Source organism: Setaria viridis, chromosome 6, assembly GCF_005286985.2.
Source record: "Setaria viridis chromosome 6, Setaria_viridis_v4.0, whole genome shotgun sequence".
Lineage (NCBI taxonomy): Eukaryota > Viridiplantae > Streptophyta > Magnoliopsida > Poales > Poaceae > Setaria > Setaria viridis.
The window spans coordinates 33,380,671-33,404,591 of NC_048268.2; the positions used below are offsets into that span (position 1 = coordinate 33,380,671).

At 45.5% G+C, this 23,921-nt stretch overlaps 2 protein-coding genes across 2 annotated transcripts; one reads left to right on the top strand and one right to left on the bottom strand.

Moving 5' to 3' along the window:
* The first annotated feature begins 3,823 nt into the window (after positions 1 to 3,823).
* Positions 3,824 to 11,130, top strand: LOC117861210 (isoamylase SU1, chloroplastic). The gene is made up of 18 exons (XM_034744731.2): positions 3,824 to 4,303; positions 4,488 to 4,673; positions 4,780 to 4,872; positions 5,176 to 5,328; positions 5,675 to 5,751; positions 6,044 to 6,179; positions 6,282 to 6,389; positions 6,514 to 6,599; positions 6,908 to 6,979; positions 7,055 to 7,181; positions 7,414 to 7,500; positions 8,322 to 8,414; positions 8,888 to 9,046; positions 9,447 to 9,530; positions 10,007 to 10,087; positions 10,172 to 10,254; positions 10,381 to 10,498; positions 10,627 to 11,130. The coding sequence occupies exons 1-18, from the start codon at positions 3,917 to 3,919 to the stop codon at positions 10,882 to 10,884; spliced, it is 2,388 nt and encodes a 795-aa protein (XP_034600622.1). The 5' UTR covers positions 3,824 to 3,916; the 3' UTR covers positions 10,885 to 11,130.
* Positions 11,131 to 14,491: 3,361 nt separating this feature from the next.
* LOC117861212 (uncharacterized) lies at positions 14,492 to 15,515 on the bottom strand. The gene is made up of 3 exons (XM_034744733.2): positions 15,257 to 15,515; positions 14,981 to 15,109; positions 14,492 to 14,886 (listed from the first exon to the last, which is right to left on the bottom strand). Exons 1-3 carry the CDS (start codon positions 15,479 to 15,481, stop codon positions 14,815 to 14,817), a joined length of 426 nt encoding a protein of 141 aa, XP_034600624.1. The 5' UTR covers positions 15,482 to 15,515; the 3' UTR covers positions 14,492 to 14,814.
* Positions 15,516 to 23,921: the final 8,406 nt, after the last annotated feature.

A 23,921-nucleotide genomic window follows, 5' to 3' on the forward strand; every position in this document is an offset into this window, starting at 1 on the left:
GATGACTCAGACTATTCATACATTTTAAACTATACGCACCGTAATTTCGATCCTTAGTCCTGACAAATAGAGGCGTTCGCTACAACTTCACCACCACACCAAACACGTGACTCCTTGCACAAGATACGAAAGAAAGACAAAGGATTCCTAATAAATTAATCTAAGCAGAACCGACTATCACACTAACAGTTTAGCTAGTACTCTCTCCGTTTCAAATTGTAGGTCGTTTTATCTTTTCTAGGTAGATAGATTTTACTATGTATCTATACATAATGTATATCTATGTGCATAAAAAAATCATGTACGTAGAAAAATTAAAACGACCTAGAATTTGAAACAGATGGAGCAGTAAAGAAAAATTCAGGCCGTGACCGTCCTTGTTAACAAGATGGTGCGCTTCTGTCTTATTGTTTTTCTTTTACTTATTGCTGTTGTTATACCACTAAACCAGTTAGAGAAACCACTACAAGGAAGCTTACTGTCGTTTTTCTGGCAAAGCAAAAGTAGGTAAATTAAACAAATAGCATACCTTGCCAACTCCGGGGTAGGCCAGATGCACAAAACAATAAAAAGCAGAAACAAACAAAATCAGTGTATTACCGTTACATCACACAAACACAACCAGTATGAGAGTATGAACCTGGTTAGTTTAGAGTCCACATGCAGTTATTGATAAAAGGAATAAAAGACTTGAAAAACTCTTTATAAATTAGAAGTGACATTGTGTCAAAGCATAATTGGGAGAGTTGAGAACAAAATCAGCATTACCATTACATCACACAAACACAACCAGTATGAGAGTATGAACCTGGTTAGCTTAGAGTCCACATGCAGTTATTGATAAAAGGCATAAAGCCATGAAAAACTCTTTATAAATTATAAGTGACATTTGTGTCAAAGCATAATTAGGAGAGTTGAGAAAAGAAGCGAGCTTTTCAATGTGAGGTGGAGTCTAGTGGCCTAGTGGGCACTAGGCCGGAGGCAAGCAATCTGGTAATGCATGCGCGGGATTACACGTTAGCAGATTAGCAGAAGTTTCAGGTCGGTTCCCCACTAAATATGGCGATTTGGGTATGACGGCTGATGACCACGCGCGGGATAATGCTACAATACTGGAAGTGCTTTCTTACTTACCTTACATGTTTCTTGTCATTCGATTTGCAGGAATTACATGCAAATACAATAGAAAACCAGGTATTTTTAAATTGTCGTATGGTGCAAATGAAGAACATACACCATGCGTGTGCAAAGCACTAAAGCGTCGCCCCTCTGAGATCCATACCATGAAGTTCCTTTTTTTTTCAGAAAATATGAGATTATATTATATCATATATTTGTTACAAGTCTGCTACAGGAGTAGCAACATACTGTTGGATTGATCTTCACCCCAACTCGGTCCAACGACCGAGTCAGTCTCCACATCGTGCCCTGATCGGGGGCGCCCAACCGAACATGGTTGGTGGACCCCCGTCGCGCAACGCTATAAGAAGAAAGGGAGGAGCCGGGGGCACGCACGTCAAGGTTGTCTGTGCCCACCAAACCGACCCGATAAAAACCCTAAGACCAATCAATCTAGCGCTGAAGCGGCGGGAAGCTCCGCCGCCCCAGCGCCACTCTCGCTGCTGCCGTCTCCGTCCTTGCCGTCGACACCGCGACCTTCACCGACTCCTTCCTCATGGCGAGCTCATCTTCCAAGTCCGATGGTCAGTGTCTCTACTCTCACTATCTCTCCCTCCATCCCTCTCGTTTTCTCTTGTTTAGACCTAAGAATGTTGATTAACCCAAATCAAAGTGTTATACCCACTAGATGTGCTATCATTGATCACTGATTAGAGTAACTAAGTTAAATGTTAAGCTATTTGAGATTCAATACATACTTCCTCCGTCCTTCCTAGTTCGTATCGGCATTTAAACATGGTGTATTTTTAAGTGTACAGTAAAAGCTATGATTTAGAAAACTAAAATAACCTATAATTTAGGCCGGAGGAAGTGCTGATTAGCATACCAGAGTCAAAACTATCGACGCCTGTGGAGCCATCGGTTTAAGCTAACTGATAGATCAATCCCTGAGGCCTGGTGCCAACTGTTTAACTCAATGTAACTCCTTTCTAACTCCTAGATGGCAACCCCTTTTGCTGAAAATTTAAGTGTAAGTTTTTGGCCTACCCAAGGCCCAATGAATGAAAAACCAGGGGGATCTTGCCCCCTTGCCCCTTCAAAAAAAAAAAACTATCGACAACATCTATTTACAAGCCATATGCTCCCTCCATATCATTATATTTGATGTTGGTTAGTTCAAAAATAAACTAACCAAACATTAAATATAATGATATGGAGGTAGTATGAGTTAACAAACATGCAACCCACTATTTTGCTCGTTGCCAGCCATATGATATGCCCATCAGAAGTTCTGCCTGCTCCTTTCTGCTTGACCTTATGCCATCCTCCTCCTTTATCTCTAGCACTAGCAGTTCCGTGTCTCTCTGCATCCTCCCCGAACATATACGGCAGTTTCTTATGGGCCTATGGCGCTATCTCTCGACGCGGTGCGAGCGAGGTGAAGGAAAACAGGCCCCGCGGTAAGGAAGACGCGGCGCGAGCGGGTGGGCGAGCGGGCGTGGGCCGTAATTAAAGCCTCCGCAGATCCAGGCCCAGCAGAGGTGAGGAAAGCGGTGATAAGGCCCGCCACCAGCGACAGGACGATCCTGGCCCATAAGTTGATCCAAACGACGATGAGGCCCAATTTACGCTCCGGACGCTCCTGCCACGGCATGCCATGCAGCGTTCACCGTCCGTTCGTGTCCGCTGGCTTCGTGCGCGACCTCCGTTGTCGGGTGCGGCCGGCAACGACGAGGAGCTAGCGTGCACCGCTCCGTTGCCGCGCGTGCTGCCTCCGCCGAAAGCTGGCGTGTCCGACGCTAACCCGCGGAGGGCCGGGGTTCCTCCGGCCAAGATGACAGGGCGTGCGCCGCGTTCTCCCGCTAGCTACCTCGTCGGACCTCCAACGGAAACAAAGCCCGCCCGGCCTCTCGGATGCGCCCGCGCGCGCGCGCAGCCTGTTCTCAACCTTGTCCTTACGCATTGCTTCTGCTCTCGGTGGACTGCACTCGTCACCTGCGCTACGTACATCTGCATCTCATACTTTACACCAGAAGCCGCCGGCACCGTTGTCCATCGTCATCAGGCCTTTTTCGTACTTTGCTGCACCAAACGCAATAGCGGTGGCATGTCTTTGTGCGTTAAGCTAGATTCCAACAGTACTGACTGATCGAATGCCAACACACAGTGACTTGCACGCCATAACAAAAAAAAAAGGGCAAAAGAGGCTTTATTAATTTTAGCCCATCCACCTATATACTACCATGTCATGCCCATGCAACAAACTCTGTGTTATATCCGTATCCGCACCCTTTTTTCAAAAAAAAACATGTGTACTTATATAAAAGGCTTATGCACACTGTGTTACTGTACAAAAACGGTTTTTTTCTTCAGAAAAAAGAATATTTTTCTTTTGTAGAAAGATGAAAATGCGTGAAAGTGAAAATCGCCAAATATCTTGTTTGCCGGCAAGCGGCCCCCACGAAAAGCCCCCATGTACACGGGCCCCCCACCGTGGCGAGCAAAACGACACGCACGAGTGGACGCTGGAAGCGTACCCGGGCCCCACCCTGTCAGCGAGCGAGCTCACAGCGTGACCATCCGCCCACACCACCGCGCGCACCCGCACCGCACCCGCACGCACGGCACGGCGCCTCACGCGGCCCCCGCACGGGAGCCGAGACGAGCGCGAGCGCCTCTCCTCCCTCCCTCCCTCCCTCCCTCCCCCCTTACAAATCACTGCGCCTCATCGTCACTCGCTTCTCCTCCCACTCCGACTTGATCGGCGAGGAAACAATTTGGACCTGGGTTTCCCCCCATGGCGCAGCAGCTCCCCTGCGTCTCCGCCGCGCGCCCGCTGCTCGCCGCGCCCGCGGTGCTGGGGCCGGGGCCGTGGCGCGGCCGCGCGCGGGGGCGGGCCAATGCGGCGGGGAGCGCGAGGCGGGGGGCGGGAATCGGGGTCCGTACCGCCGCCGCCGCAGCGCGGCCCGTGGCTTCCGTGGCGGTGGCCGACGAGGAGGAGGAGGAGGAGGAGGCGGAGGCGGTGGAGGAGAGGTACGCGCTCGGCGGCGCGTGCAGGGTGCTCGCCGGAATGCCCGCGCCTCTGGGGGCCACCGCGCTCGACGGCGGGGTCAACTTCGCCGTCTACTCCGCCGGCGCCACCGCCGCGTCGCTGTGCCTCTTCACCCCGGACGATCTCGAGGCGGTGAGCTTCCCACTCCGCGCCCGAGTAGATTTTCGCAGCGCGTGCGGTGATCCTTTTAGTGCGCAGTGAATTCGTTTCGCTGCATGACTTGCTCCCATGCTGAATTGCTCGTCCCTCTAATTCTAAAATAAACAAAAAAATCTGATGCTGAATTGATTTCTGCCGCGTCGCTGGAATGATGCAGGATACGGTGACAGAGGAGGTCCCGCTTGATCCCCTGCTCAACCGGACGGGGAACGTGTGGCACGTGTTCATCGAAGGGGAGCAGGTGCACGAAATGCTCTACGGGTACAGGTTTGATGGCATGTTTGCCCCCGAGCGTGGCCAGTACTATGATGCGTCCAATGTCGTGGTGGATCCGTATGCTAAGGTGATGGCCTAGCTTTATTTTGCTATGCATGTGAGTTGTGGCACACTCAGAAATTGATTGTCCGTAGCTGCTTTCTCATTTTTTACTTTCTTATTATTTTCTGTAGGCAGTGATAAGCCGAGGTCAATATGGTGTACCAGGGCCTGATGGTGATTGCTGGCCTCAAATGGCTGGCATGGTCCCTCTTCCATACAGTACGGTATGCCTGAATTACTGTATGTTAGGATGCTTCCACATTAGTTTCCTTGTCTCCCATTTTTACTACCACCACAATGGTAATTAAAAAAAATGAAAAAAAAAATACATAAGCATTACGTGGTTGTTGGTTGCAAAAAGCTTGACTAACTGAATGCTAACTCTTTAGCTGTCTAATATAGGTTAGGATAATTGATTGTATTATTTATTTTTCTTGTTGCAAGTAAAACTGAAGTAAAATTACTTTTACTGCATCTTGATGTTGTCTTTGTTATTTATTTCACAATATAAATGTTTGCGTTTGTAGTTTGATTGGCAAGGTGACCTACCCCTGAAGTATCATCAAAAGGACGTTGTTATCTATGAAATGCATTTGCGTGGATTCACAAAGCATGATTCAAGCAACACAAAACACCCAGGAACTTACATTGGTGCTGTGTCAAAGCTTGACTATCTAAAGGTACGGTTGCTAACAGTCTAGTTGTGTGCTTGAGAAAGTGCTTGCATAATATTTGTTTAAATTTTCCATTTCAGCCAAGTAGTGCTATTCTATGCCTATTAGTTCACCATTGGCGTAACCATGTATTTTCACTTTTCAAAAACCAATACCGTTTATTATGACAGAAGTGCGCTACATTTGCTGTATATATTACTGAATTGATTTAGCATCTATATTACATGAATATTTTTGCTCAGTAAAATTTTTGAACTGAGTATTGGCTGTTTTAGACTGCTTTGCCCTTTTGGTATCTGTTTATGAGTCTATGACGTAGTTCTTAGTTTGACCTTGGAAAACTCGTGTGCAGGAACTTGGAGTCAATTGTGTAGAGTTAATGCCCTGTCATGAGTTCAACGAGCTGGAGTACTTCAGCTCCTCTTCCAAGTACGTGGACTTGGATCCAGTATATAGATGGAATCAGCTGTATTGGACTTTATACAAATTTTGTGCTTCCAGAATCAACAGGCATTAGTTTTATATGCCATTCTAGCTCCAATTCGTATGCTATGCCCCCCCCCCCTGACTTCTGGATTTGGCAGTGTGGGCTCCAATTGTGCCTTACCCTTGTACACCGTGCATGTGTACTTTTAGCATGATCACAGTTGGTTCATATTCTCACCGGAAACATAACCAAGTTTGCCACCTGATTTCATATAGCTGCTGATCATTGTGCCAGGATGAATTTCTGGGGATATTCTACAATAAATTTTTTCTCACCAATGGCAAGATATTCGTCCCGTGGCAACTCTGGACGCGATGCCATTAACGAATTCAAAGTTTTTGTAAGAGAGGCTCACAAACGGGGAATTGAGGTAACCAAGCTGATTTGAGTTAATGGCTTAAATCTTAATGCTCACCTAGTACCAGCTTTCCTTTATCATATCAATTTTGACATGAAGATATGTCACTTTTAGGTGATCATGGATGTTGTCTTCAATCATACAGCTGAGGGTAATGAGAAAGGCCCAATATTATCCTTTAGGGGGATAGATAATAGTACATACTACATGCTTGCACCTAAGGTGAGATGTAGTTCTCATCATGTAATTCTTCTTTCCTGGTTCATAGAGTATTATTGTGTCATGTAATTCCTTCATAGATTCATGTCTTTATAGCTAACAATTTGAAGGGCACTTATTTGTGCAGGGAGAGTTCTATAATTATTCCGGTTGTGGAAATACCTTCAATTGTAATCATCCAGTAGTCCGCGAATTTATCCTGGATTGCTTGAGGTACAAATATGTATATAATTTTCATTAATTCTTCTTAATTTCCTTGTTCTGCTTGTCATTCTATTGGAAGATGAATGTTTTGGACGGATAGTTAGCAATGCTGATGCTTTTGTGCCTTAATATAAAAGCATCTTGAATTTCTTAATATCCTGATAAAACAGGGAAACATATTGTATCATTTCACTGTTTTTTTGCATATGAATAAATAAATAATTATCTTGAATATATATGTGATCATTGCATATCTGTGTTTAAGTTATATGCTTGTTAAGGAAATTATTTATGCAGTACTGAGTTTGATGTTGCAGATACTGGGTGACAGAAATGCATGTTGATGGTTTTCGCTTTGACCTCGCGTCTATAATGACCAGAGCATGCAGGTAACATGCAATTCACATTTTCTTCATATTTTTTTCTTTTGAGACTTTTCTTAAGTTAACCTTTTCTGTTATCAGCTTATGGGATCCAGTCAATGTGTATGGTGGTCCAATGGGGGGTGACATGACTACAACAGGGACACCTCTTGTTAGACCACCACTTGTTGACATGATTAGCAATGACCCGATTCTTGGAGGTGTCAAGGTAGCTGTTATATTTTATGTGTTATCTATCTACACTCACTAAAGACTACAATCCGTTTCACGGTTTTAAAGATGAGAACATTTTCTGTGTAACCAATTGAACTTAGCTTCCGCTTGAAATTGACTGGCTGTTAACTATACAGAGCAGTATATAATAGTTGACAATGTTAACATATTCTTGTTTCCTTGGGTGTTTGGCATTCCCCTCACTGCTTCCTCAATTGTAATTATAGCTCATTGCTGAAGCATGGGATGCAGGAGGCCTCTATCAAGTAGGTCAATTTCCTCACTGGAACATTTGGTCAGAGTGGAACGGGAAGGTAAGAACTGTATACTTTATGCGGCTTAAAAGTCTGTTACTGTTACTTGCTAAACAAAAAATGGTGTTTTGTCAAATACTGAATATAGGTTGAACCGAGACATTTCATAGAGAAGTGCTTCTATGCTACCCCACCAAACATAGCAGGGATCTCAAAACACATAAATGTTGGTTTCTCACAGGGGAAAATTAGTAATTTAGGATGATCATTGGATACACTATGGATGCAACCTTAATCCACGTTTGGGCCCAAGGAGTACACAGACTTTGAGGGCCTGTTTGGCCAAGCTCCAGCTTCAGTTTTTAAGCCCCAGAAGCTAGCTCCTGCGGAAGCTGGCTCCAAAGAAGCTGAGCCTCAATTGGATGATTCAATCTCATTGTTGATTTTGTACTCTAGAGAAGCTGACTCCTAAGAGGCTGAGCCTTAAACGCATAGGACTTCAGAGCCCGAAGTGTTAGACCATTTTTATCTATCTCTGGCTGAGAAGTCCAGCTAGCAACCCCCCCCCCCCCCCCCCCCCCCCCCCAAAAAAAAAAAAAAAACAGCATTTGTTTAACTAAAATTTCATATGAAAAGAATGTTAAATATCTAAGAAAGATAACATTATAATGGTTACTGAAATGCATGTTTTAGACAAGAGCCTTCCTGACAACATTATTAAGTGTTTGTTTGTTTTTAGCAGGGCATGATTCTGATGAAATTTTGAGAATGTATATATAGTCATTTGCATTCATCTTCAGCTAATCCAACATTTACTGAATTTCTCGTCCTTCTCTGTAGTTATTTCACCAAAGTACTGATTTGTGTTGTTGTTTTCTCAGTATCGTGATACCGTGCGCCAGTTCATTAAAGGCACAGATGGATTTGCTGGTGCTTTTGCTGAATGTCTATGTGGAAGTCCACAATTATACCAGGTATGTAGCAATGTAGCATGGGTACCCATCAGTGAGAATAGTGCTAAATGATCTGAACATAATCTTTTGAAAATACTGGGTGGTGGAACAGGTATGCAAAATATGATAATAGTATATATTTTTACCTACAAGCATTACAAAAGTTCCACATTCTTTGCATTAGTATAACCTTTAGTATCCAACCTGCAAGTAAGGATGTCGTGCCTTTCTTTGGGTGACTAGCCATATATTTATTTTTTTTCATGTAAAACCGTCTTGCTTCCTTCTTAAATGGGTCAGCTGTGCTCCTGCTTTTGTTCAAAAAAGGAATGCATTTATTTTTTTACTGGATGAGAAGAAGTGACACTGAATGATGTATTACTATGTTCATGTATATTGGAGGGAAGACATTAATTGTAAAGTGCTGAATGCTTCGCTTTGTCTAGTAATAATGAAATTGTGAAATTCACAATAGCTTGCTTTTTTATCATCAGTCAGGTGGGAGGAAGCCTTGGCACAGTGTCAACTTTGTATGTGCCCATGATGGGTTTACACTGGCTGATTTGGTGACATACAATAACAAGTACAACTTGTCAAATGGTGAGGACAACAGAGATGGGGAAAATCATAATCTTAGCTGGAATTGTGGGGAGGTAATTCAGAAATCTCATGCTTTTGTGTCTCTTGTAACTTGTTTGTCTGCAGTCAAATTTCTGGCAAATAACCTTGTGATGGTTTTCTCCATGGCGAAGCCATATGTTGGTTTCGCCTACCACATGCCATGGTTTGTAGAGACAATTCACCTTGTATATTGCATAAGCAGTAAATGTGTTCAAGCTAGGTTGGTCACTGATGCTAGTGGGGAAACATGTTCGTAAAATCATTAGAATTTGATGAACTATGCTCTACCTTATGCATGGTTAGATATCTATGCTATGTAAAATTGTTTCAAACAATGTATTTCACTTCCAGTTAAATTCATGTGGCAAGTGTATGCAGAATCATCTCGGTATAGTGCATCACATTTACAATTTTATCATTTGAATAATGCAGGAAGGAGAATTTGCAAGCCTATCAGTCAGGAGATTGAGGAAGAGGCAAATGCGCAATTTCTTTGTTTGTCTAATGGTTTCTCAAGTAAGAATTATTGTCTGATCTTTAAACTTCCTATGGCTTGTGTTTGCAAGTGCCTATTATTCAGTGTAAAGATTGCATTTGCAATCAGTGATTTACCGGAAAGTGTGTCAATGGTTCAATCCTTGTGGTGCTCAGCCAACTAATAAGGGTTACTAGGTTATGTGACTAATTACCATAAAAGCTGTGCTTTTCAAAAGAATATGCCATGCTGTATCAAGCATCCAATTAGTTGGTCACCATCTAAATCATATCTTCGTACATAGGAAAATTAAGTTACTTTAACAGAAAGATTTAATAATGTTGGATCTGTAAATAATTGGTCACCATCTACATCATATGCCAGACAAGGTTTCAGTTTTTATTCATACATGCTTCTAGGAGTAAGGTTGAAGTGGTCCTGAGCTTACATATTTTAATTCTGAGTCCTCTTTCCGGCTTCCTGCCTTCTAAATTGTTTTCATTTTCCAAATTTTTAGGGAGTTCCGATGCTCTACATGGGCGATGAATATGGTCATACAAAGGGAGGGAACAACAATACATACTGCCATGACCATTATGTCAGTGCAATGCTATTATATATTATTCTAATTAATTTCCTTGACATTCTTGCAATTCTCCATCCTGTTATTGTTGCTATGCAGGTCAATTACTTCCGTTGGGATAAGAAGGAAGAGCAATCCTCTGACTTGTACAGATTCTGCCGCCTCATGACCAAATTCCGCAAGTAAATACTCTTTCCACTGAACAGTTTTTGTGTGGAACTAATGATGAGGCCTCTGTTGGCTAAATGGATTGAGATTCTTTGTCTCATCTCATGTTGCATATTCATTTCTTTTGATGTGCGCTACAGGGAATGTGAATCTCTTGGCCTTGAGGACTTCCCAACTTCAGAACAGTTGCATTGGCACGGTCATCAGCCTGGGAAGCCTGACTGGTCGGAGGGGAGCCGATTCGTTGCCTTCTCCATGGTACGGAAATAACACACCGCACATCAGCACACTTATTTCAAAAATCATTATTTTCTACCATTAAGTAGATCAATGAAATATTTCCAAAGGAAACTAACCCATGACGTCTCTTGTATCTCTCACCGCAGAAGGATGAAACCAAAGGTGAAATCTACGTGGCCTTCAACACCAGCCACCTGCCGGTGGTTGTCGGACTTCCAGAGCGCCCGGGGTTCCGATGGGAGCCAGTGGTGGACACAGGCAAGGCTGCACCGTATGACTTCCTCGCCGATGACCTGCCGGACCGGGCACTCACCATCAACCAGTTCTCCCATTTCCTCAACTCCAACCTCTACCCTATGCTCAGCTACTCTTCCATCGTCCTCGTGTTGCATCCAGATGCTTGAAAGAGGTCTGGTACAGTGGTAAAGAGTATACAGGGTATAGTTCTCTCTAGCATGCCATAGAAACTGTTGGGTTTTGCTGGTGTCGGTGGTTTATGCGTATGTAAAGCTGGTGGTTCTCTGATATGTTCGTCGCGACAGAGTTAGGAGAGTATTGCCTGGTAATTAAGTAATGGTAAATGTGTAGAGTATGCTTCCTGAAAAATTGATCATTTGGCAGGAGAAGTGCTCCCGCTCTTTTACACCCTACCCCACTTGAATCCTCCTCGGATCATTGTCGATGGACGACCATGGCGAGCAGATCGAGCTGCTCCGATCCTTAGTCGTCACGCGTTCGTCGTCTGTGGTGACATCGATCGCAGCGTCAGCGGTCATCGCGATCCGGAGAATCTGCCTCCCTTTTGCATGTATAATTCTCAATTCGACCCTTTTGGATGGCATTCTTTTTCATATTGTCACCCTTTGGACTCCGGGAGGGCATAAAACGAAATAACCTCATTTAGATAGGCAAGAAGCCAAGATCAAGGCGTACCCTGACAAACGAAGCCTATCCAAATCTCTCTGGGTGCGTTTGGCAACTAAACGCGGGGGGCATGGGAATCAGTAGCGGGAGTTGGAGGATGGAATCCACTTATGAATATAATTTCATAATTTTTAGTCCCATTTCTTGTTTGTTTTTTAGGAATTAACTGTAGAAATTTAAGTGAGACTTCATATCTCTTGTTTAGTATAAGGGTTAGAGGGAGAAAATTATATCTTAAGTCATGATTAATTGTAGATGCATCCATCTTGCATTTAAAATAAACTTCCACCCAATTCCCACCTCTCCCCTGGGAAGTGATTGGTGGGAGTTAGCTCCTCTAAACTCCCATTCCTCATTCTATTAAAACTCCCGTGCCTACCAAATAAACTTGAGAATTTTAATGTTCATATTTAAAATCAATTACCTCCAACCAAACGAGCCGCCGTACTTGCGGCCTTCCGTCTTGTTCTGTTGGTTCCAAGTAACTCGATTGGCCTGCGAGTTCGTCTCGTCTTGTTCCATCCACCGATCGGAGATGGCCGGCCGCTTGTTGTTCCAGAAGGTCTCCTCCGGCACGTGTAGATCGGCAGCCCACCTCGGCGCTGCTTCTGCTAGGGCCGCCGCTCCAATCACCCGCACTGTTCCGGTTCCGGTACGTACAAACTCCAGATTCCCGTAGTTTTTCACTTTAGGCTACATCTTATTCCCGCGTTTTCTACCATTCTTCCGTTTTCCATTCCTGCATTCCAAACAAGCTCGGGGGAAATTTAGCTCCAAATTCCAAAGATATATAGCTACTTCGATTATGGATCCGACTTCACTACAGGCCCATGTTTACTTTCTTGACACTTACCAGATTTAGGGCAGAGTTAAAGTATAAGCAAAGGCTGCTCCTCATCTAAAAATTAAAGAAAAGCGAAGGCATGGATATGATGGTTACCATAGCTAGAGTGCAATTTTTTTTTTTTTGGGGGGGGGGGGGGGGGGGCGGTGTTGGGGTTGTAATGTAGCAATGTACGGCACAATTGCATGTTTGAACCTGTTTTTTAAGGGGAAAAAAAACTTCGGTTGCTTCTCCCGTTTTCTTTGATTTGTTTTATGCTCCTTGCTTCAGTACATCCTGCCATACATCTTTGATAATTTAGGATGTTAGATAGATAGCTTGGCAAAGATTACATCAGAATTATTCTTTCTAGACTTGGGAAATAAATATCTATCCCAAGTGCATGTTCTGACTAGATTCTTGCCCAATGCAGGCTACAAGGTAATTCAACACATTCACATGCTCTCAGCTGGTGCTAGAACGAGATGGCCACCATATGAAATGCGCTTTATCAACATCTATTGCAGGGAGTCATTATTAGATTGTGTTGGAGGAGCGAGGCGAACTTTTTCATCTAGTGCAACCAACAAGCAACCTTCATCTCAAGCTAAAACGCAACACGGACAATATACTGAAGCAACGTAAGTACTTATCAGTTATCTCTCGATAGATGTTGGATGAATAGATCAATTGGATGAAAACCATGCTTACTTTTCTGAACGAATGTAGCTTTCTGCTTCTTTTGTTTCCTTTATTAAATTAAATGCGCTTGCGCATATCCTGTCATCCATGTTGTTGTTGTTCTTGTTTTGTTGGCTGGAATTTGGATTGATCCTGTTGATGTGTTCCATTTCTGGGCTGCATCAAATTGATTGGGACTAAAGGTTTTATTGTTGCTGTTTGATTTTAAGTTAAGCAAAAGTGAAATCTTAACATATACATTGGACCATTACCATTATTTCTGATATTGGTCTTTTTTAAAAAACATTATGATTATGGGCTCCATAAACTTCAACGTTCTGCGGAAAATTGATGAAGAAAATTTGTAACGTTACCATGAGAGTTTTGGATGTTACTGATGTGAGAATATGAAATACGATGTGAATTATGGATTGATGTGTATTGACTATTGGGCCGCATGAGCTATTTATGTAGAATACATGGTGACTAGGGTCTTAAGGGATCATCGAGATGGAGATGAAAATTAATCCTAATCTACCTTAACATTAACAACCAGACCATTCTGAATCCGAAGCATATGGAGGCGTGGCTATAGCACCAACTTGTATTCGAAATGTTTGCATGTTACCAGATTTTATTTGTTATTATTTTGCTTCAACTTTTTGCAAATAAAAGCCAGTAACTCTATTTTGAACTTGGCAACATAATATAAATAGGGCATGTTTATTTGAGCTGCAGCTTTTGAGCTTTTCTGAAAAGCTTCTGCTGGCTTTTTGCTTCCGAAAAGACAACATTAGCTTTCAGAAGATGTGTTTAGCTTTCTGAGGTCAAAAAGCTACGAAAAGCTCATAAAACTGAGTTGTTTTCTATAAAACTCTTTTTAGGCTTCCAGCTTTTCGGAAGCTACGCAAGAAAATCGTTGTTTATTTGAGCTTCTGGCTTTTCACGCTGAGAAGCTATCAGGAAGCTCAAACAAATAGGGTCTAAAGTTTGAAGGTTTATTTGTTTCATCCTTGTCTGCAGGCTTATTGTAGCTCCGAAGAAATATGAGAACACCACTATGTGGCTGTTTGCTTGTAGTACCCTTTTCTGGCTCTATATATTTAGCAACAAACCATCATTTTTTCGTCGCACAAGCTGCTGCAGTTGCTGCAACTGCCAATGCTATGGTTCAAATCCTGAGGTGGAAAGGAATTAGGAGCTCGAGGCAGTCCCAGCAGCCGTGGTGTCCTGTGGTGCGAGGAGATGTTATACATACTTGTAATTTTCTACTGAGCCTGTAGAGAGGACACAGCCAAAGTAGTTTTCTTTTGTTTGGCTCTTTTGGCTTCGCTTTTTTACCCAGTCCTAATAGAGTATAGGGTGAATGCTAAACCATTCATGTAACTCGGATTAATTTTTATTTTCTTAGCCTTTTGTACACATTCAATCTATCTAAATGTTTGAGTGATTGAGACTACCGAGATGAGCAAATGAACAAGTTCGAAAATGGAATTATTTCCGGTTTCTGCGACCGCACACAACCCAAGTTCCGTCGTACGGTAGAGTCGTAGAGAATTATCGCTACCAAAAAAAAATACAAGTGAAGGCCAACAGACGGAGTCAAATGGACTCAAATCAATAGCAGTACAATGGACGAAAGATGGACACGCATCATTCTCCTACGAAAGATCATATCATGTTCTGCATACTGATAATTCGAAAAGACCAAGCTAGGAGAACAGCAGTGGCCTGACATTCAGAACATGTGTGTACAGACTACAGAGAATTCAGAACATGTGTGTACAGACTACGGAGAATGCTGTAAGGTTGAAAGATGATCCACAACGCAGTCATCAGGAAGAAAAAAGTAAGGCAGCGAAAATGTCCAACATGATCAGATACCCCGGTAGCCGCTCAGAGCCCGTCACGACTCGTTGCTCTCCGGGAAGGTGATGCACTTGTACACCCTGCATCTCGGGCACAGGATGAAACCCGCCTGCAGCGACGCAATACGTTCATCAGGATTCAGAAAAGGGATGCCGGGAGTGGTCTGAATGAACAAGCCTGCAGCAGAGAAAACAGTCGCGTACGGCTTTGCAGGTCGGGCAGCGGCGGTACACCCGGGTACCCTCGGACTTGACGTTGTTCTTCTTCCCCTTGCAGAAGTCGCAGAGCAGCCACCCCGCGCCGCTGCAGGCTTCGCACACTACACCTTCTTCCTTGGGACAAGACACCAAGATGCAAGAAGAAGTTTTCCCAAAAAAAAAAAGATGAAAGAAGAAGCATCAGCTTACGATAATGGCAGGCACGAGCTCTGTATGGCACCACGCCGTGCAGCTAGAAATGTGCAAGATTACTAATCTAACCTCAGTGTCCCCGTCGACCAGCGGCCGCGCGGTCTGCTCCGCCTCCGCGGCGCCGCTGAGCTCCCTTGGTACGGACGCGCAGCCGATCCTGCCCTTCCACTTCGCGGGCCGCGGCGGCGGCACGGTCGGCACCGGCGCCTGCCACGGTTGCGGCGGCGGCGGCGAGCCGCAGCGCCGTGGACCAATCCATCGGTCTAGGCTCGCCGCGGTGCTCCATTGCGCCATCAGCTCCGAACTGCCTCCCCCACCCACCGCTCCTTTTCGTGTGGATAAAGTTGTGAGGGAAATCCACGCCATCAGCTCCGATCTCCCCGTCTGACATCCGGGACCCACCGAAATCCACCTCGGATCACTACCACGGGGCCCAACGCAGTCCAGCATGGTCAACCAGTCAATTGCGAGGCCTGCTGCCCTGGCCCACGTATAACCTGCTCCGCGTGTCACTTTTGGTCGTCGGCTCGTCGCCGTCTATGCCGCCGTGCAGCCCGTGCTCGCGCCACCTCCTCCACGTCGTTGCAGGATAGCAGACCTCGCCGCTGCATCGCCGTTTATGCCGCCGTGCTCGCGTCCAGCGTACGTGGTAATGGATCATGATTCATGACCCTCACATTTCCTATGGAGATTTGGCCCCGGTACCACTCAGATGGACTTGTCTCCCTGCAAGGGGTGGTACGGCTCGTCCGAATGGTAGACGGGGAAGTGGGGAGCAAGGTGAAGCATCGACACGAAAAGATAGAGATAGAAATAGGATCGTTTAAATACGTATAACTTGTACTAAAGCTCAGTTTTGTTTTCCTGTAACCGATTGCAATTAGATTCGAAGCAAATTTGTAACCCTACCCACGACTATGTAAGGTGGGTAGAAACCTCCTTAAAAACCCAAGCCATCGGGTCACGCTCCAGCTCCACCGTGCAACATCAGCTTCCCTCAACTCCCACTTCCTTCTCTGTAAGCAACACGATATAGCTAGGACAGTGTGTGGGATACTAGTATCAACAACGAACAAATGTAGAGTTCACCGCCACCAACGCCTTCGATTCGCCGCCATCGTTGCCTCCTGTTCGCCACCAACAACCAGGACAACATCCTACAGCTCGATAGGCAAGTCCTTGCTTCTCCACTCCCTCATCGTTATCTAGTCTGGCTGCTCACATGGGCCACTGACGCCCTAACCCATTCATCACCGGTATACTTCATGTTGGGCTTCCCGGGCCGAACTCCTCACCGCGCTGGCCCAGTAGCAGTTGATGCCTTCCCGCTTCCTGCAATCTTGCCGTCAGGTATGCTCTGACATCCCCTTCCCCTTGAAAAACAGCTTGTCCCCAAGCTGGTGCATGAGGAAACTTCTCCTTGATCATGTGTTTATCCTCCCAGGTCGCCATTAACGTCGGCCAACCAGACCAATGCACCAAGATTTGAGGTATTAATTTTCCATCTCGAGTACAAAGACGATGGTCCAAAACAGCAACAAGAAATTGAAAGCTAAGCTTAGGTTCAGGAATTCAGGACTGACCTGTGCTTTAGCTCCCACCGCTGGCTTGAGTTGTGAAACATGGAACACCGGGTGCACTGAACTGTTTTCTAGTAACTGCAGTTCATGTGCCACCTCATTGATCTTGTTCACTACCTTGTATGGCCCAAAGTATCGGAAAGCTAACTTGTAATTTGCTCTTGCAGCTATTAAAGACTGCACATATGGTTATAACTTGAGAAAAACCGGATCTCCAACTGAGAATGTTCTTTCAGTTCTCTTTTTGCCGGCCTGGTTTTTCATGCGCTGTTGAGCTCTTTGTAAGTGCATTCAGACTAAGCCAGTCATCTTGTGACGTTCACTCAACAATTCCTGCAAGTCAGGTACTGCACATTCTACAGATTCTACACCAAAATGTTTGGGAGAATGCCCATACAGACCTCATATGGTGATGTTCCCAAAGAAGAATAGTGACAAGTATTATACCAATACTCAGCAAGGTGCAACCAATTAGCCCACTACTTAGGACCACTATGGACAAAACTTCTGAAATAAGCTTCTAAACATTGATTAAACCTCTCAGTTTGTCCATCAGTTTGGGGTGATAAGCATTGCTCATTTGTAACTGTGTACTAGCTAGTTTAAACAGCTCTTGCCATAAGTTACTTGTGAAAATACAATCTCTATCAAAAATGATTGCTAGAGGTAGACCATGTAATTTATAGATGTTCTGCATATATGTTTGTGCCACAGTGAAAGTTGTAAATGGGCGTGATAGTTGGAGAAGTGGGCATATTTGGAGAATTTATCTACTACCACTAATATGCAGTTTTAGTGTTTTGAAGTAGGCAAACCTTCTATAAAGTCCATCGAGACCACTTGCCAAGCATGTTCAGGTACAGGCAGTGGCATCGATAGTCCAGAATACTTGGTTCTTTCTGGTTTTGCCTGCGGACAAACCTGGCATTGATCAACAAAAGAGTGCACATTTTTCTTCACCTGGGACCAAACAAAGATTGCTTTAACTCTTGTGTATGTAACTGGAAACCAGAGTGATCTCCCAAGGCACTAGCATGAAGAGCTAATAGAATTTTATGTTGTAAAGCTTCATTACTGCCCAACCAAATTCTTCCTTTGAATCTGATCACCCCATTAGTTAAAGAATAGCTGTCCTTAATTGTACCCAGCACTAATTCAACCAAAAAAGACTTTGACTGTTCTTCACTTTGGTATCCCATCACCACTTGTTCAGCCACACTAGTTTGCAAGTTTGCATGTCAGGCCACCTTGATAAAAGCACCAGTAGCTTTATTTTCTAGCAATTTCTTATATTGAATCTTGAACTGCAATCCTAGAAGCTTTGTTAGTGCTTTTTGTTGCCAAGGATCGGAGTGGACAGCCTCTGATTTTCTAGGTCTATTAGGCTTTTATGATCTGTTCTCAGTATAAATTCAGCATGTTGCAAATATGCTCTCCACTGATCCACAGAAAATAAAATTGCTAAGCATTCTTTTTCATACACAGACAGACCCTGATTTCTAGGTCCAAAAGCCCTGCTGATGAAAGCTATAGGATGGCCATCTTGTTGTAATACAGGTCCAATTCCCTTGTCACTGGAGCTGTATTACAACAAGATCACAAAAGGTTTGGCAAGATTGGGTAGAGCTAGAACAGGTGCTGATACTAAAGCTTCCTTCAGAGCCAAAAATGAATCCTGAGTTTCAGAAGTCCAAAAAAACTTTTGCCCCTTTTCATTCTAACAAATTGGTCGGAGGTTTTTCTAATCACACCAAATCCTTTCACAAACCTCCTATAATAACCAGCCATCCCCAAGAAGCTTCTAACATCCTTTGCAGAACTAGGAACAGGCCATCTCTTAATAATCTCCACCTTGGAGGGATTATTTGCTACTCCCTCTCCCAAAATAACACTTAGACAGCTTGAGATGTAATTCATGAGCCTGTAATAACTGTAACAATTGCAGGACTCATTGTTGCACTGCTTACGCCTTCTGGCTTAGGAACAGCCTTTACTCCACAAGCTCCACAAAATTTTGCTGTATTGTGCCACTCCAGCAGTGCTCGAGCCTGCTCGCATCAGAAATTCACAATTCAGAAATAAAATCAAGCTTTTTCTTCGAGTCGTCAAGCCAAAAGGATGCCTCTAAATAACAAGGGATTAACAATGGTCAAACAAGAGATGAAGAACCAAGAAGCGCACATACATGTCCGGCGATGGCGAGGTCCCCATGGCCTTCTTGTCGCTCCAGTCCATGGCCACAATGAGCGTCCTCGAGTCCACGAACGCCGACCCATCCCCACCCCCCGACCCTCCGTCGACCCTCGGGCCGTCACCTTCGCTGACGTCGACGGCCCAGTACGCCGCGGCCTCCTTGCCGTACCCCTCGGCGTGCCTCGCGAGTCGCGACCCGTCCTCTTGCGCCGCCAGCCGCGTCGCGACCCGGCCGTGCGCGCCGCCAGGCCCCAGGCGCGTGGGGCGGGCGTGCGACCCCTCTTCACCGTGCGCTGGTCCACTGCGTGGTGCCTCTGGACGGTGCAGCACTTTCCGAAGCTCGGCGCGTTTCCGCCGTTGCCGACCGGATCCGACATTGCCGCTTCCCTCTGCATTGCCTCCAGCCATCACCGCGGGGCTCGGTGGGCCTCCGTCAGGGCGGCGCCGGAGGATGGCTCAGGCAGCGAGGTTTGCCTTTGCCGTCACCCCTTCTTATGGGCCGCAGTGGCCGTCGCGACTGCCAGGTCCCAGCTCTGCAGAGCACTCCCGTGGCGAGGTCGAGCCGCCGGCAGCGGCCACTGTCGCGACCGCTTGGTCTCGGCGCACGCCACTGGCTATCTCGAGCCGCCATTCGTCGGCCTCACCCATGTGCATCTTCCTGGCGCACGGAGCTCGAGCGGGGAGCGTCGGCTCGCTTCCACGGGCGTGGCTTTGAGGGAAGAGGCGGCGACGGTCGCTGATGCGAGCGGCGGCCTCGCCGAGGTGCAGACCGCCCCGCTGCCCGTGTGGCCGTCAGGCGCCGTCGCCTCGCAGCTCGCACGCCCTCCGCTTGCGGCGCCTAGCCCCGCTGCCACAACGCCCGCGCGACCGCCAGCAGCCTCCACCCCGCCGTTGGGGTTCCTCGATCCGGCGTAGCGTGGGCTCTCCAGGAGCTCCTGCTGCCAGATCAGGCGGATATGCGCGGGGCAACGACATGCAGAAAGACGTGGGTTTGGGAATCGGGAGCGTGGAGGGAAATAATAATTTTTCTCGCATCTCACTCTATCTCCTCCACATAAAAATTATCGTGTGACATTAAATAAGACAAACTATAAGGTTGTTTATCTGTAGGAACATGTTTACCTGCGTGGGACGACTTAGGTGATTTAAAGGCCACTGCACATAATTATATTGCCTGGTCAATGAAAACAAGAAGAATGTGAAAACTCATAAAACATGATGCAGGTGCTTTTGGATTAATAGAATTAAGATACACATGTACATTAAAAAAAACTCATGATTTATGGATGTTTTTTTTACAATTTATTAAAACAAACCAGTTGCATCATTTTCCGTTTCCAGCCTCCGATTCAATCATTTCAAAAGGAAACCCGGGAACTAGATTGCGTGCAATCATTTCAAAAGAACCCCCAGGTGAGAAGCGATGTTACCAATTGTTAGGGAAGAATGATCAAAATATTATCCATCGCATTGACTAGGGTTACACATATAGAATGTATGGGTCAAATGGGCCATGAGGCCTACATGGGCCAGAAAGAGAAAAGGGAAAGGAACTTATATCTCTGTCTATATATTAACACTCCCCTCAAACTAAAGGTGGCTGAGAAGTATGTGAATCAGACACACTTAGTTTGAGTATATGAAACTGATGTTGATCCCTAGTCTGAGCCTTGGTGAAGAAATCAGCAAGCTGAAGTTCAGAGGGCGTGTATTGAAGATCAACAGTGGACTGTTGGCAATGAGATCGTATGAAGGAGGCATCAACACCAATATGCTTTGTGAGCTCATGCTTGACTAGATTGTTGGCAATTTGAATAGCACTAGTGTTGTCACAGCGGAGAATGGTAGGGTCAGCATAAGTAACCCCAAAATCAGCCAACAGCCAACGAAGCCAAATAATTTCTGCAGTTATTGTGGCAAGAGCTCTTAGTTCAGCTTCAGCACTATATCGAGAAACTGCAGTTTGTCGCTTGGACTTCCATGCAATTGGCGAGCCACTAAGGAAAATACAGTAACCAGTAATAGATTGACGATCAACATGATCACTGGCCCAAGTAGCATCAGAATAAGTATGAAGCATGGGTTGACTTGATGCGGCATAAAAGAGTCGATGGGAGATTGTCCCCCGCAGGTACCGAAGAACCCGAAGTAAATGAGCATAGTGAACTGTGGTAGGTGCGCTCACAAATTGACTCAAAATGTGAACGGCATAGGCAATATCCGGTCCAGTAGCAGTGAGGTAGACAAGACTACCAACAAGATGGCGGTACCTTGTCGGATCAGCAAGAGTAGAACCATCCGATGACTTCAAGTGAAGATGAAGTTCCATAGGCGTTGCAGCACTCTGAGCATCTGTGAGACCAAAACGAGCAAATAGGTCTTGAATATATTTGGACTGAGAGAGATAGTAGCCAGCAGCAGTTGAATCAATCTTAATGCCTAGAAAGTAGCTTAGAGAGCCCAAGTTAGGCATCATGAACTGGTCACATAGGTGCTCTTTAACAAAAGCAATATACTCTTGATCATCTCCAGTGATCAACATATCATCAATATAAAGTAGAATTAAAGTGCGGCCACGCGGAGAGGTGTGAACAAATAGAGCGGGATCATGGTTGCTAGGAGTGAAACCAGCAGCAGTGACAACTAAACTGAACCGCTCAAACCAAGCACGTGGTGCTTGCTTGAGGCCATAAAGAGCAGACTGAAGATGACAAATATATCCAGGAGGAAGCTCAACCCCCGGTGGCGGATGTATAGAAACATCATCTTGCAGATCGCTATGAAGAAAGGCATTCTTAACATCCATTTGGGAGATGGTCCATGAACGAGTGGCAGCCACAGCAATAAGAGTAAGAACCGTAGTCATATGAGCAATGGGAGCAAAAGTTTCCTCATAATCATGACCATAGGACTGTTGGAAACCCCGAGCAACAAGACGAGCTTTGTACCTCTCAATAGAGCCATCAGCTTTGGTCTTAACCTTGTATACCCACTTGCAGGTGATGGGATTGACACCATGAGGCAATGGAACAACCTCCCAGGTATTCGTGCATTGTAAAGTAAGAAGTTTAGCCGATATGGCATCTTGCCAAATAGGGATGTTAACAGCTTCCTGATAAGAGGAAGGCTCACAAATAGCACCAACTTTGGGAAATCCATATCTATGAGGGACAGGAAGGGTAGAACGATCCCTAAGGTTATAAGGTGGTGAAGAAGGTGGTGTGTTTACAAGAGAGGAAGGATCATCTAAGGTAGGGCTGGAGGTAGGAGAATGAACATGTGAACGACGATGATAGTGAAAAGGAAAAGGAGTAACAGATGAAGGTGGTGGTTGTGATGGTGGACTGGACAACATAGGTGGAAGTGTTGGATTATGAGGTGCTGTTGGGATATGTGTAAGGTCAGTGGAGTTAGAAGGAAGAGATGGAACCATGTCAGGAGAGGAATTTTGTGGGGAAACAGAGATATCTTATGGGAACAGAGGTACTGCTGCTGCTTGTGTGCTGGATGAAGGTGTAGGTGTTCCATGGCGGGAGCTAGCACGCTTTCTCATTTCAACTAGAAGGTGAGGATACTTCTTGAAGCACCGCACATCAGGATGATTAGTCCTGCCACAGTGGCTGCAAGAAGTCTTTTGAGAGGTGGCCGCTGTTGCAACTTGAACAGACATAGAAGAAGTAGCAAGCACTGAATGTTGAGACACCGGTGAAATTGCAGACATCGTCTTAAGACGCGTCTCCTCAGCCATGAGAGCAGATAATGCCTCGGCCAGTGTAGGAAGTGTAGTTCTCCCCAAAAGCTGAACTCGAATAGGTTCAAACTCAGACCGCAGTCCCATGACAAAGTCAAACATAGTATTTTGCTGATCATAAGTCCAAGATGGAGCACAAGTCGTGCATGAGGAAGAACACTTGGGTACCATGGAGTCAAGCTGGGTGATAGCTTCGTGAAGGCAATGTAATATTCTTCAATTGACATGTCCTGTTACTGGAGATGATGAAGATTCTGGCGAAGTGAATAGCGAAGAGCTGAGCTACTTTGTTGATAGCGACCTTTCAGGTAGTCCCACATTGCTTTTGTAGTATTGTGATCCTCAAGATAGGAGCGAATGCTCAGATCAATACTCATGCAGATAGTTGCCATCACACGATCGTCTTCAAGGCTCCAAGCTTTGACCTCTTTATCATTAGCAGCTGTAGTTGCTGGTGGATTATCAGTGATATGGGAGTAAAGGCCAATAGATCGTAGCAGCATCTTGAGAGAGAAGGCCCAATCTCTGTAATTGGAGCCATTGAGCTTCACATCCATGACAGGTGCACCGAAGAAGATGGGCGCAAGGGTGCTGGAAGGAGAGGGGAGGATCCCATGGTAGCAGCAGGAGGCACAGCAGCATGAACACACCTGATGCCGTTTGGACCAAGAGAAGGTGCGAAGCCTGAGCTGGCAACGCAGAAGAAGGGGAGGGGTGCCGCCTCAACCAGCAGCGCAGAGAAGAGGGGAAGGGGCGCCGCCACAACCAGCAGCACAGAGAAGAACGAGGAGGGACACTGCCTCAACCAGCGGCGCAAAGGAGAGAGCAGAGAGGCGCTGCCCCAACTGGCGTAGAGGATTTGGGAGGGAGGTGCGTCAGGGGAGTGCACCTCACTCGCCGGCGGGTGGAGCAAGAAGCTCCAGCGGCATGGAGAGCCGTGGCTCTGTTACCATGTTAGGGAAGAATGACCAGAACATTATCCATTGCATTGACTAGGGTTACATATATACAATGTATGGGCCAAATGGGCCATGAGGCCTACATGGGCTAGAAAGAGAAAAGGGAAGGAAACTGTATATCTCTCTATATATATTAACACGAATAATACATTGTCCACAAATTTACACTTATTGAAAGGGTAGGACTACAAAATTGTTTTCATCGAGGCGAGTTGGCATCTTCGCGAGGGGGAAAGGAAGCTGCGAGGCAA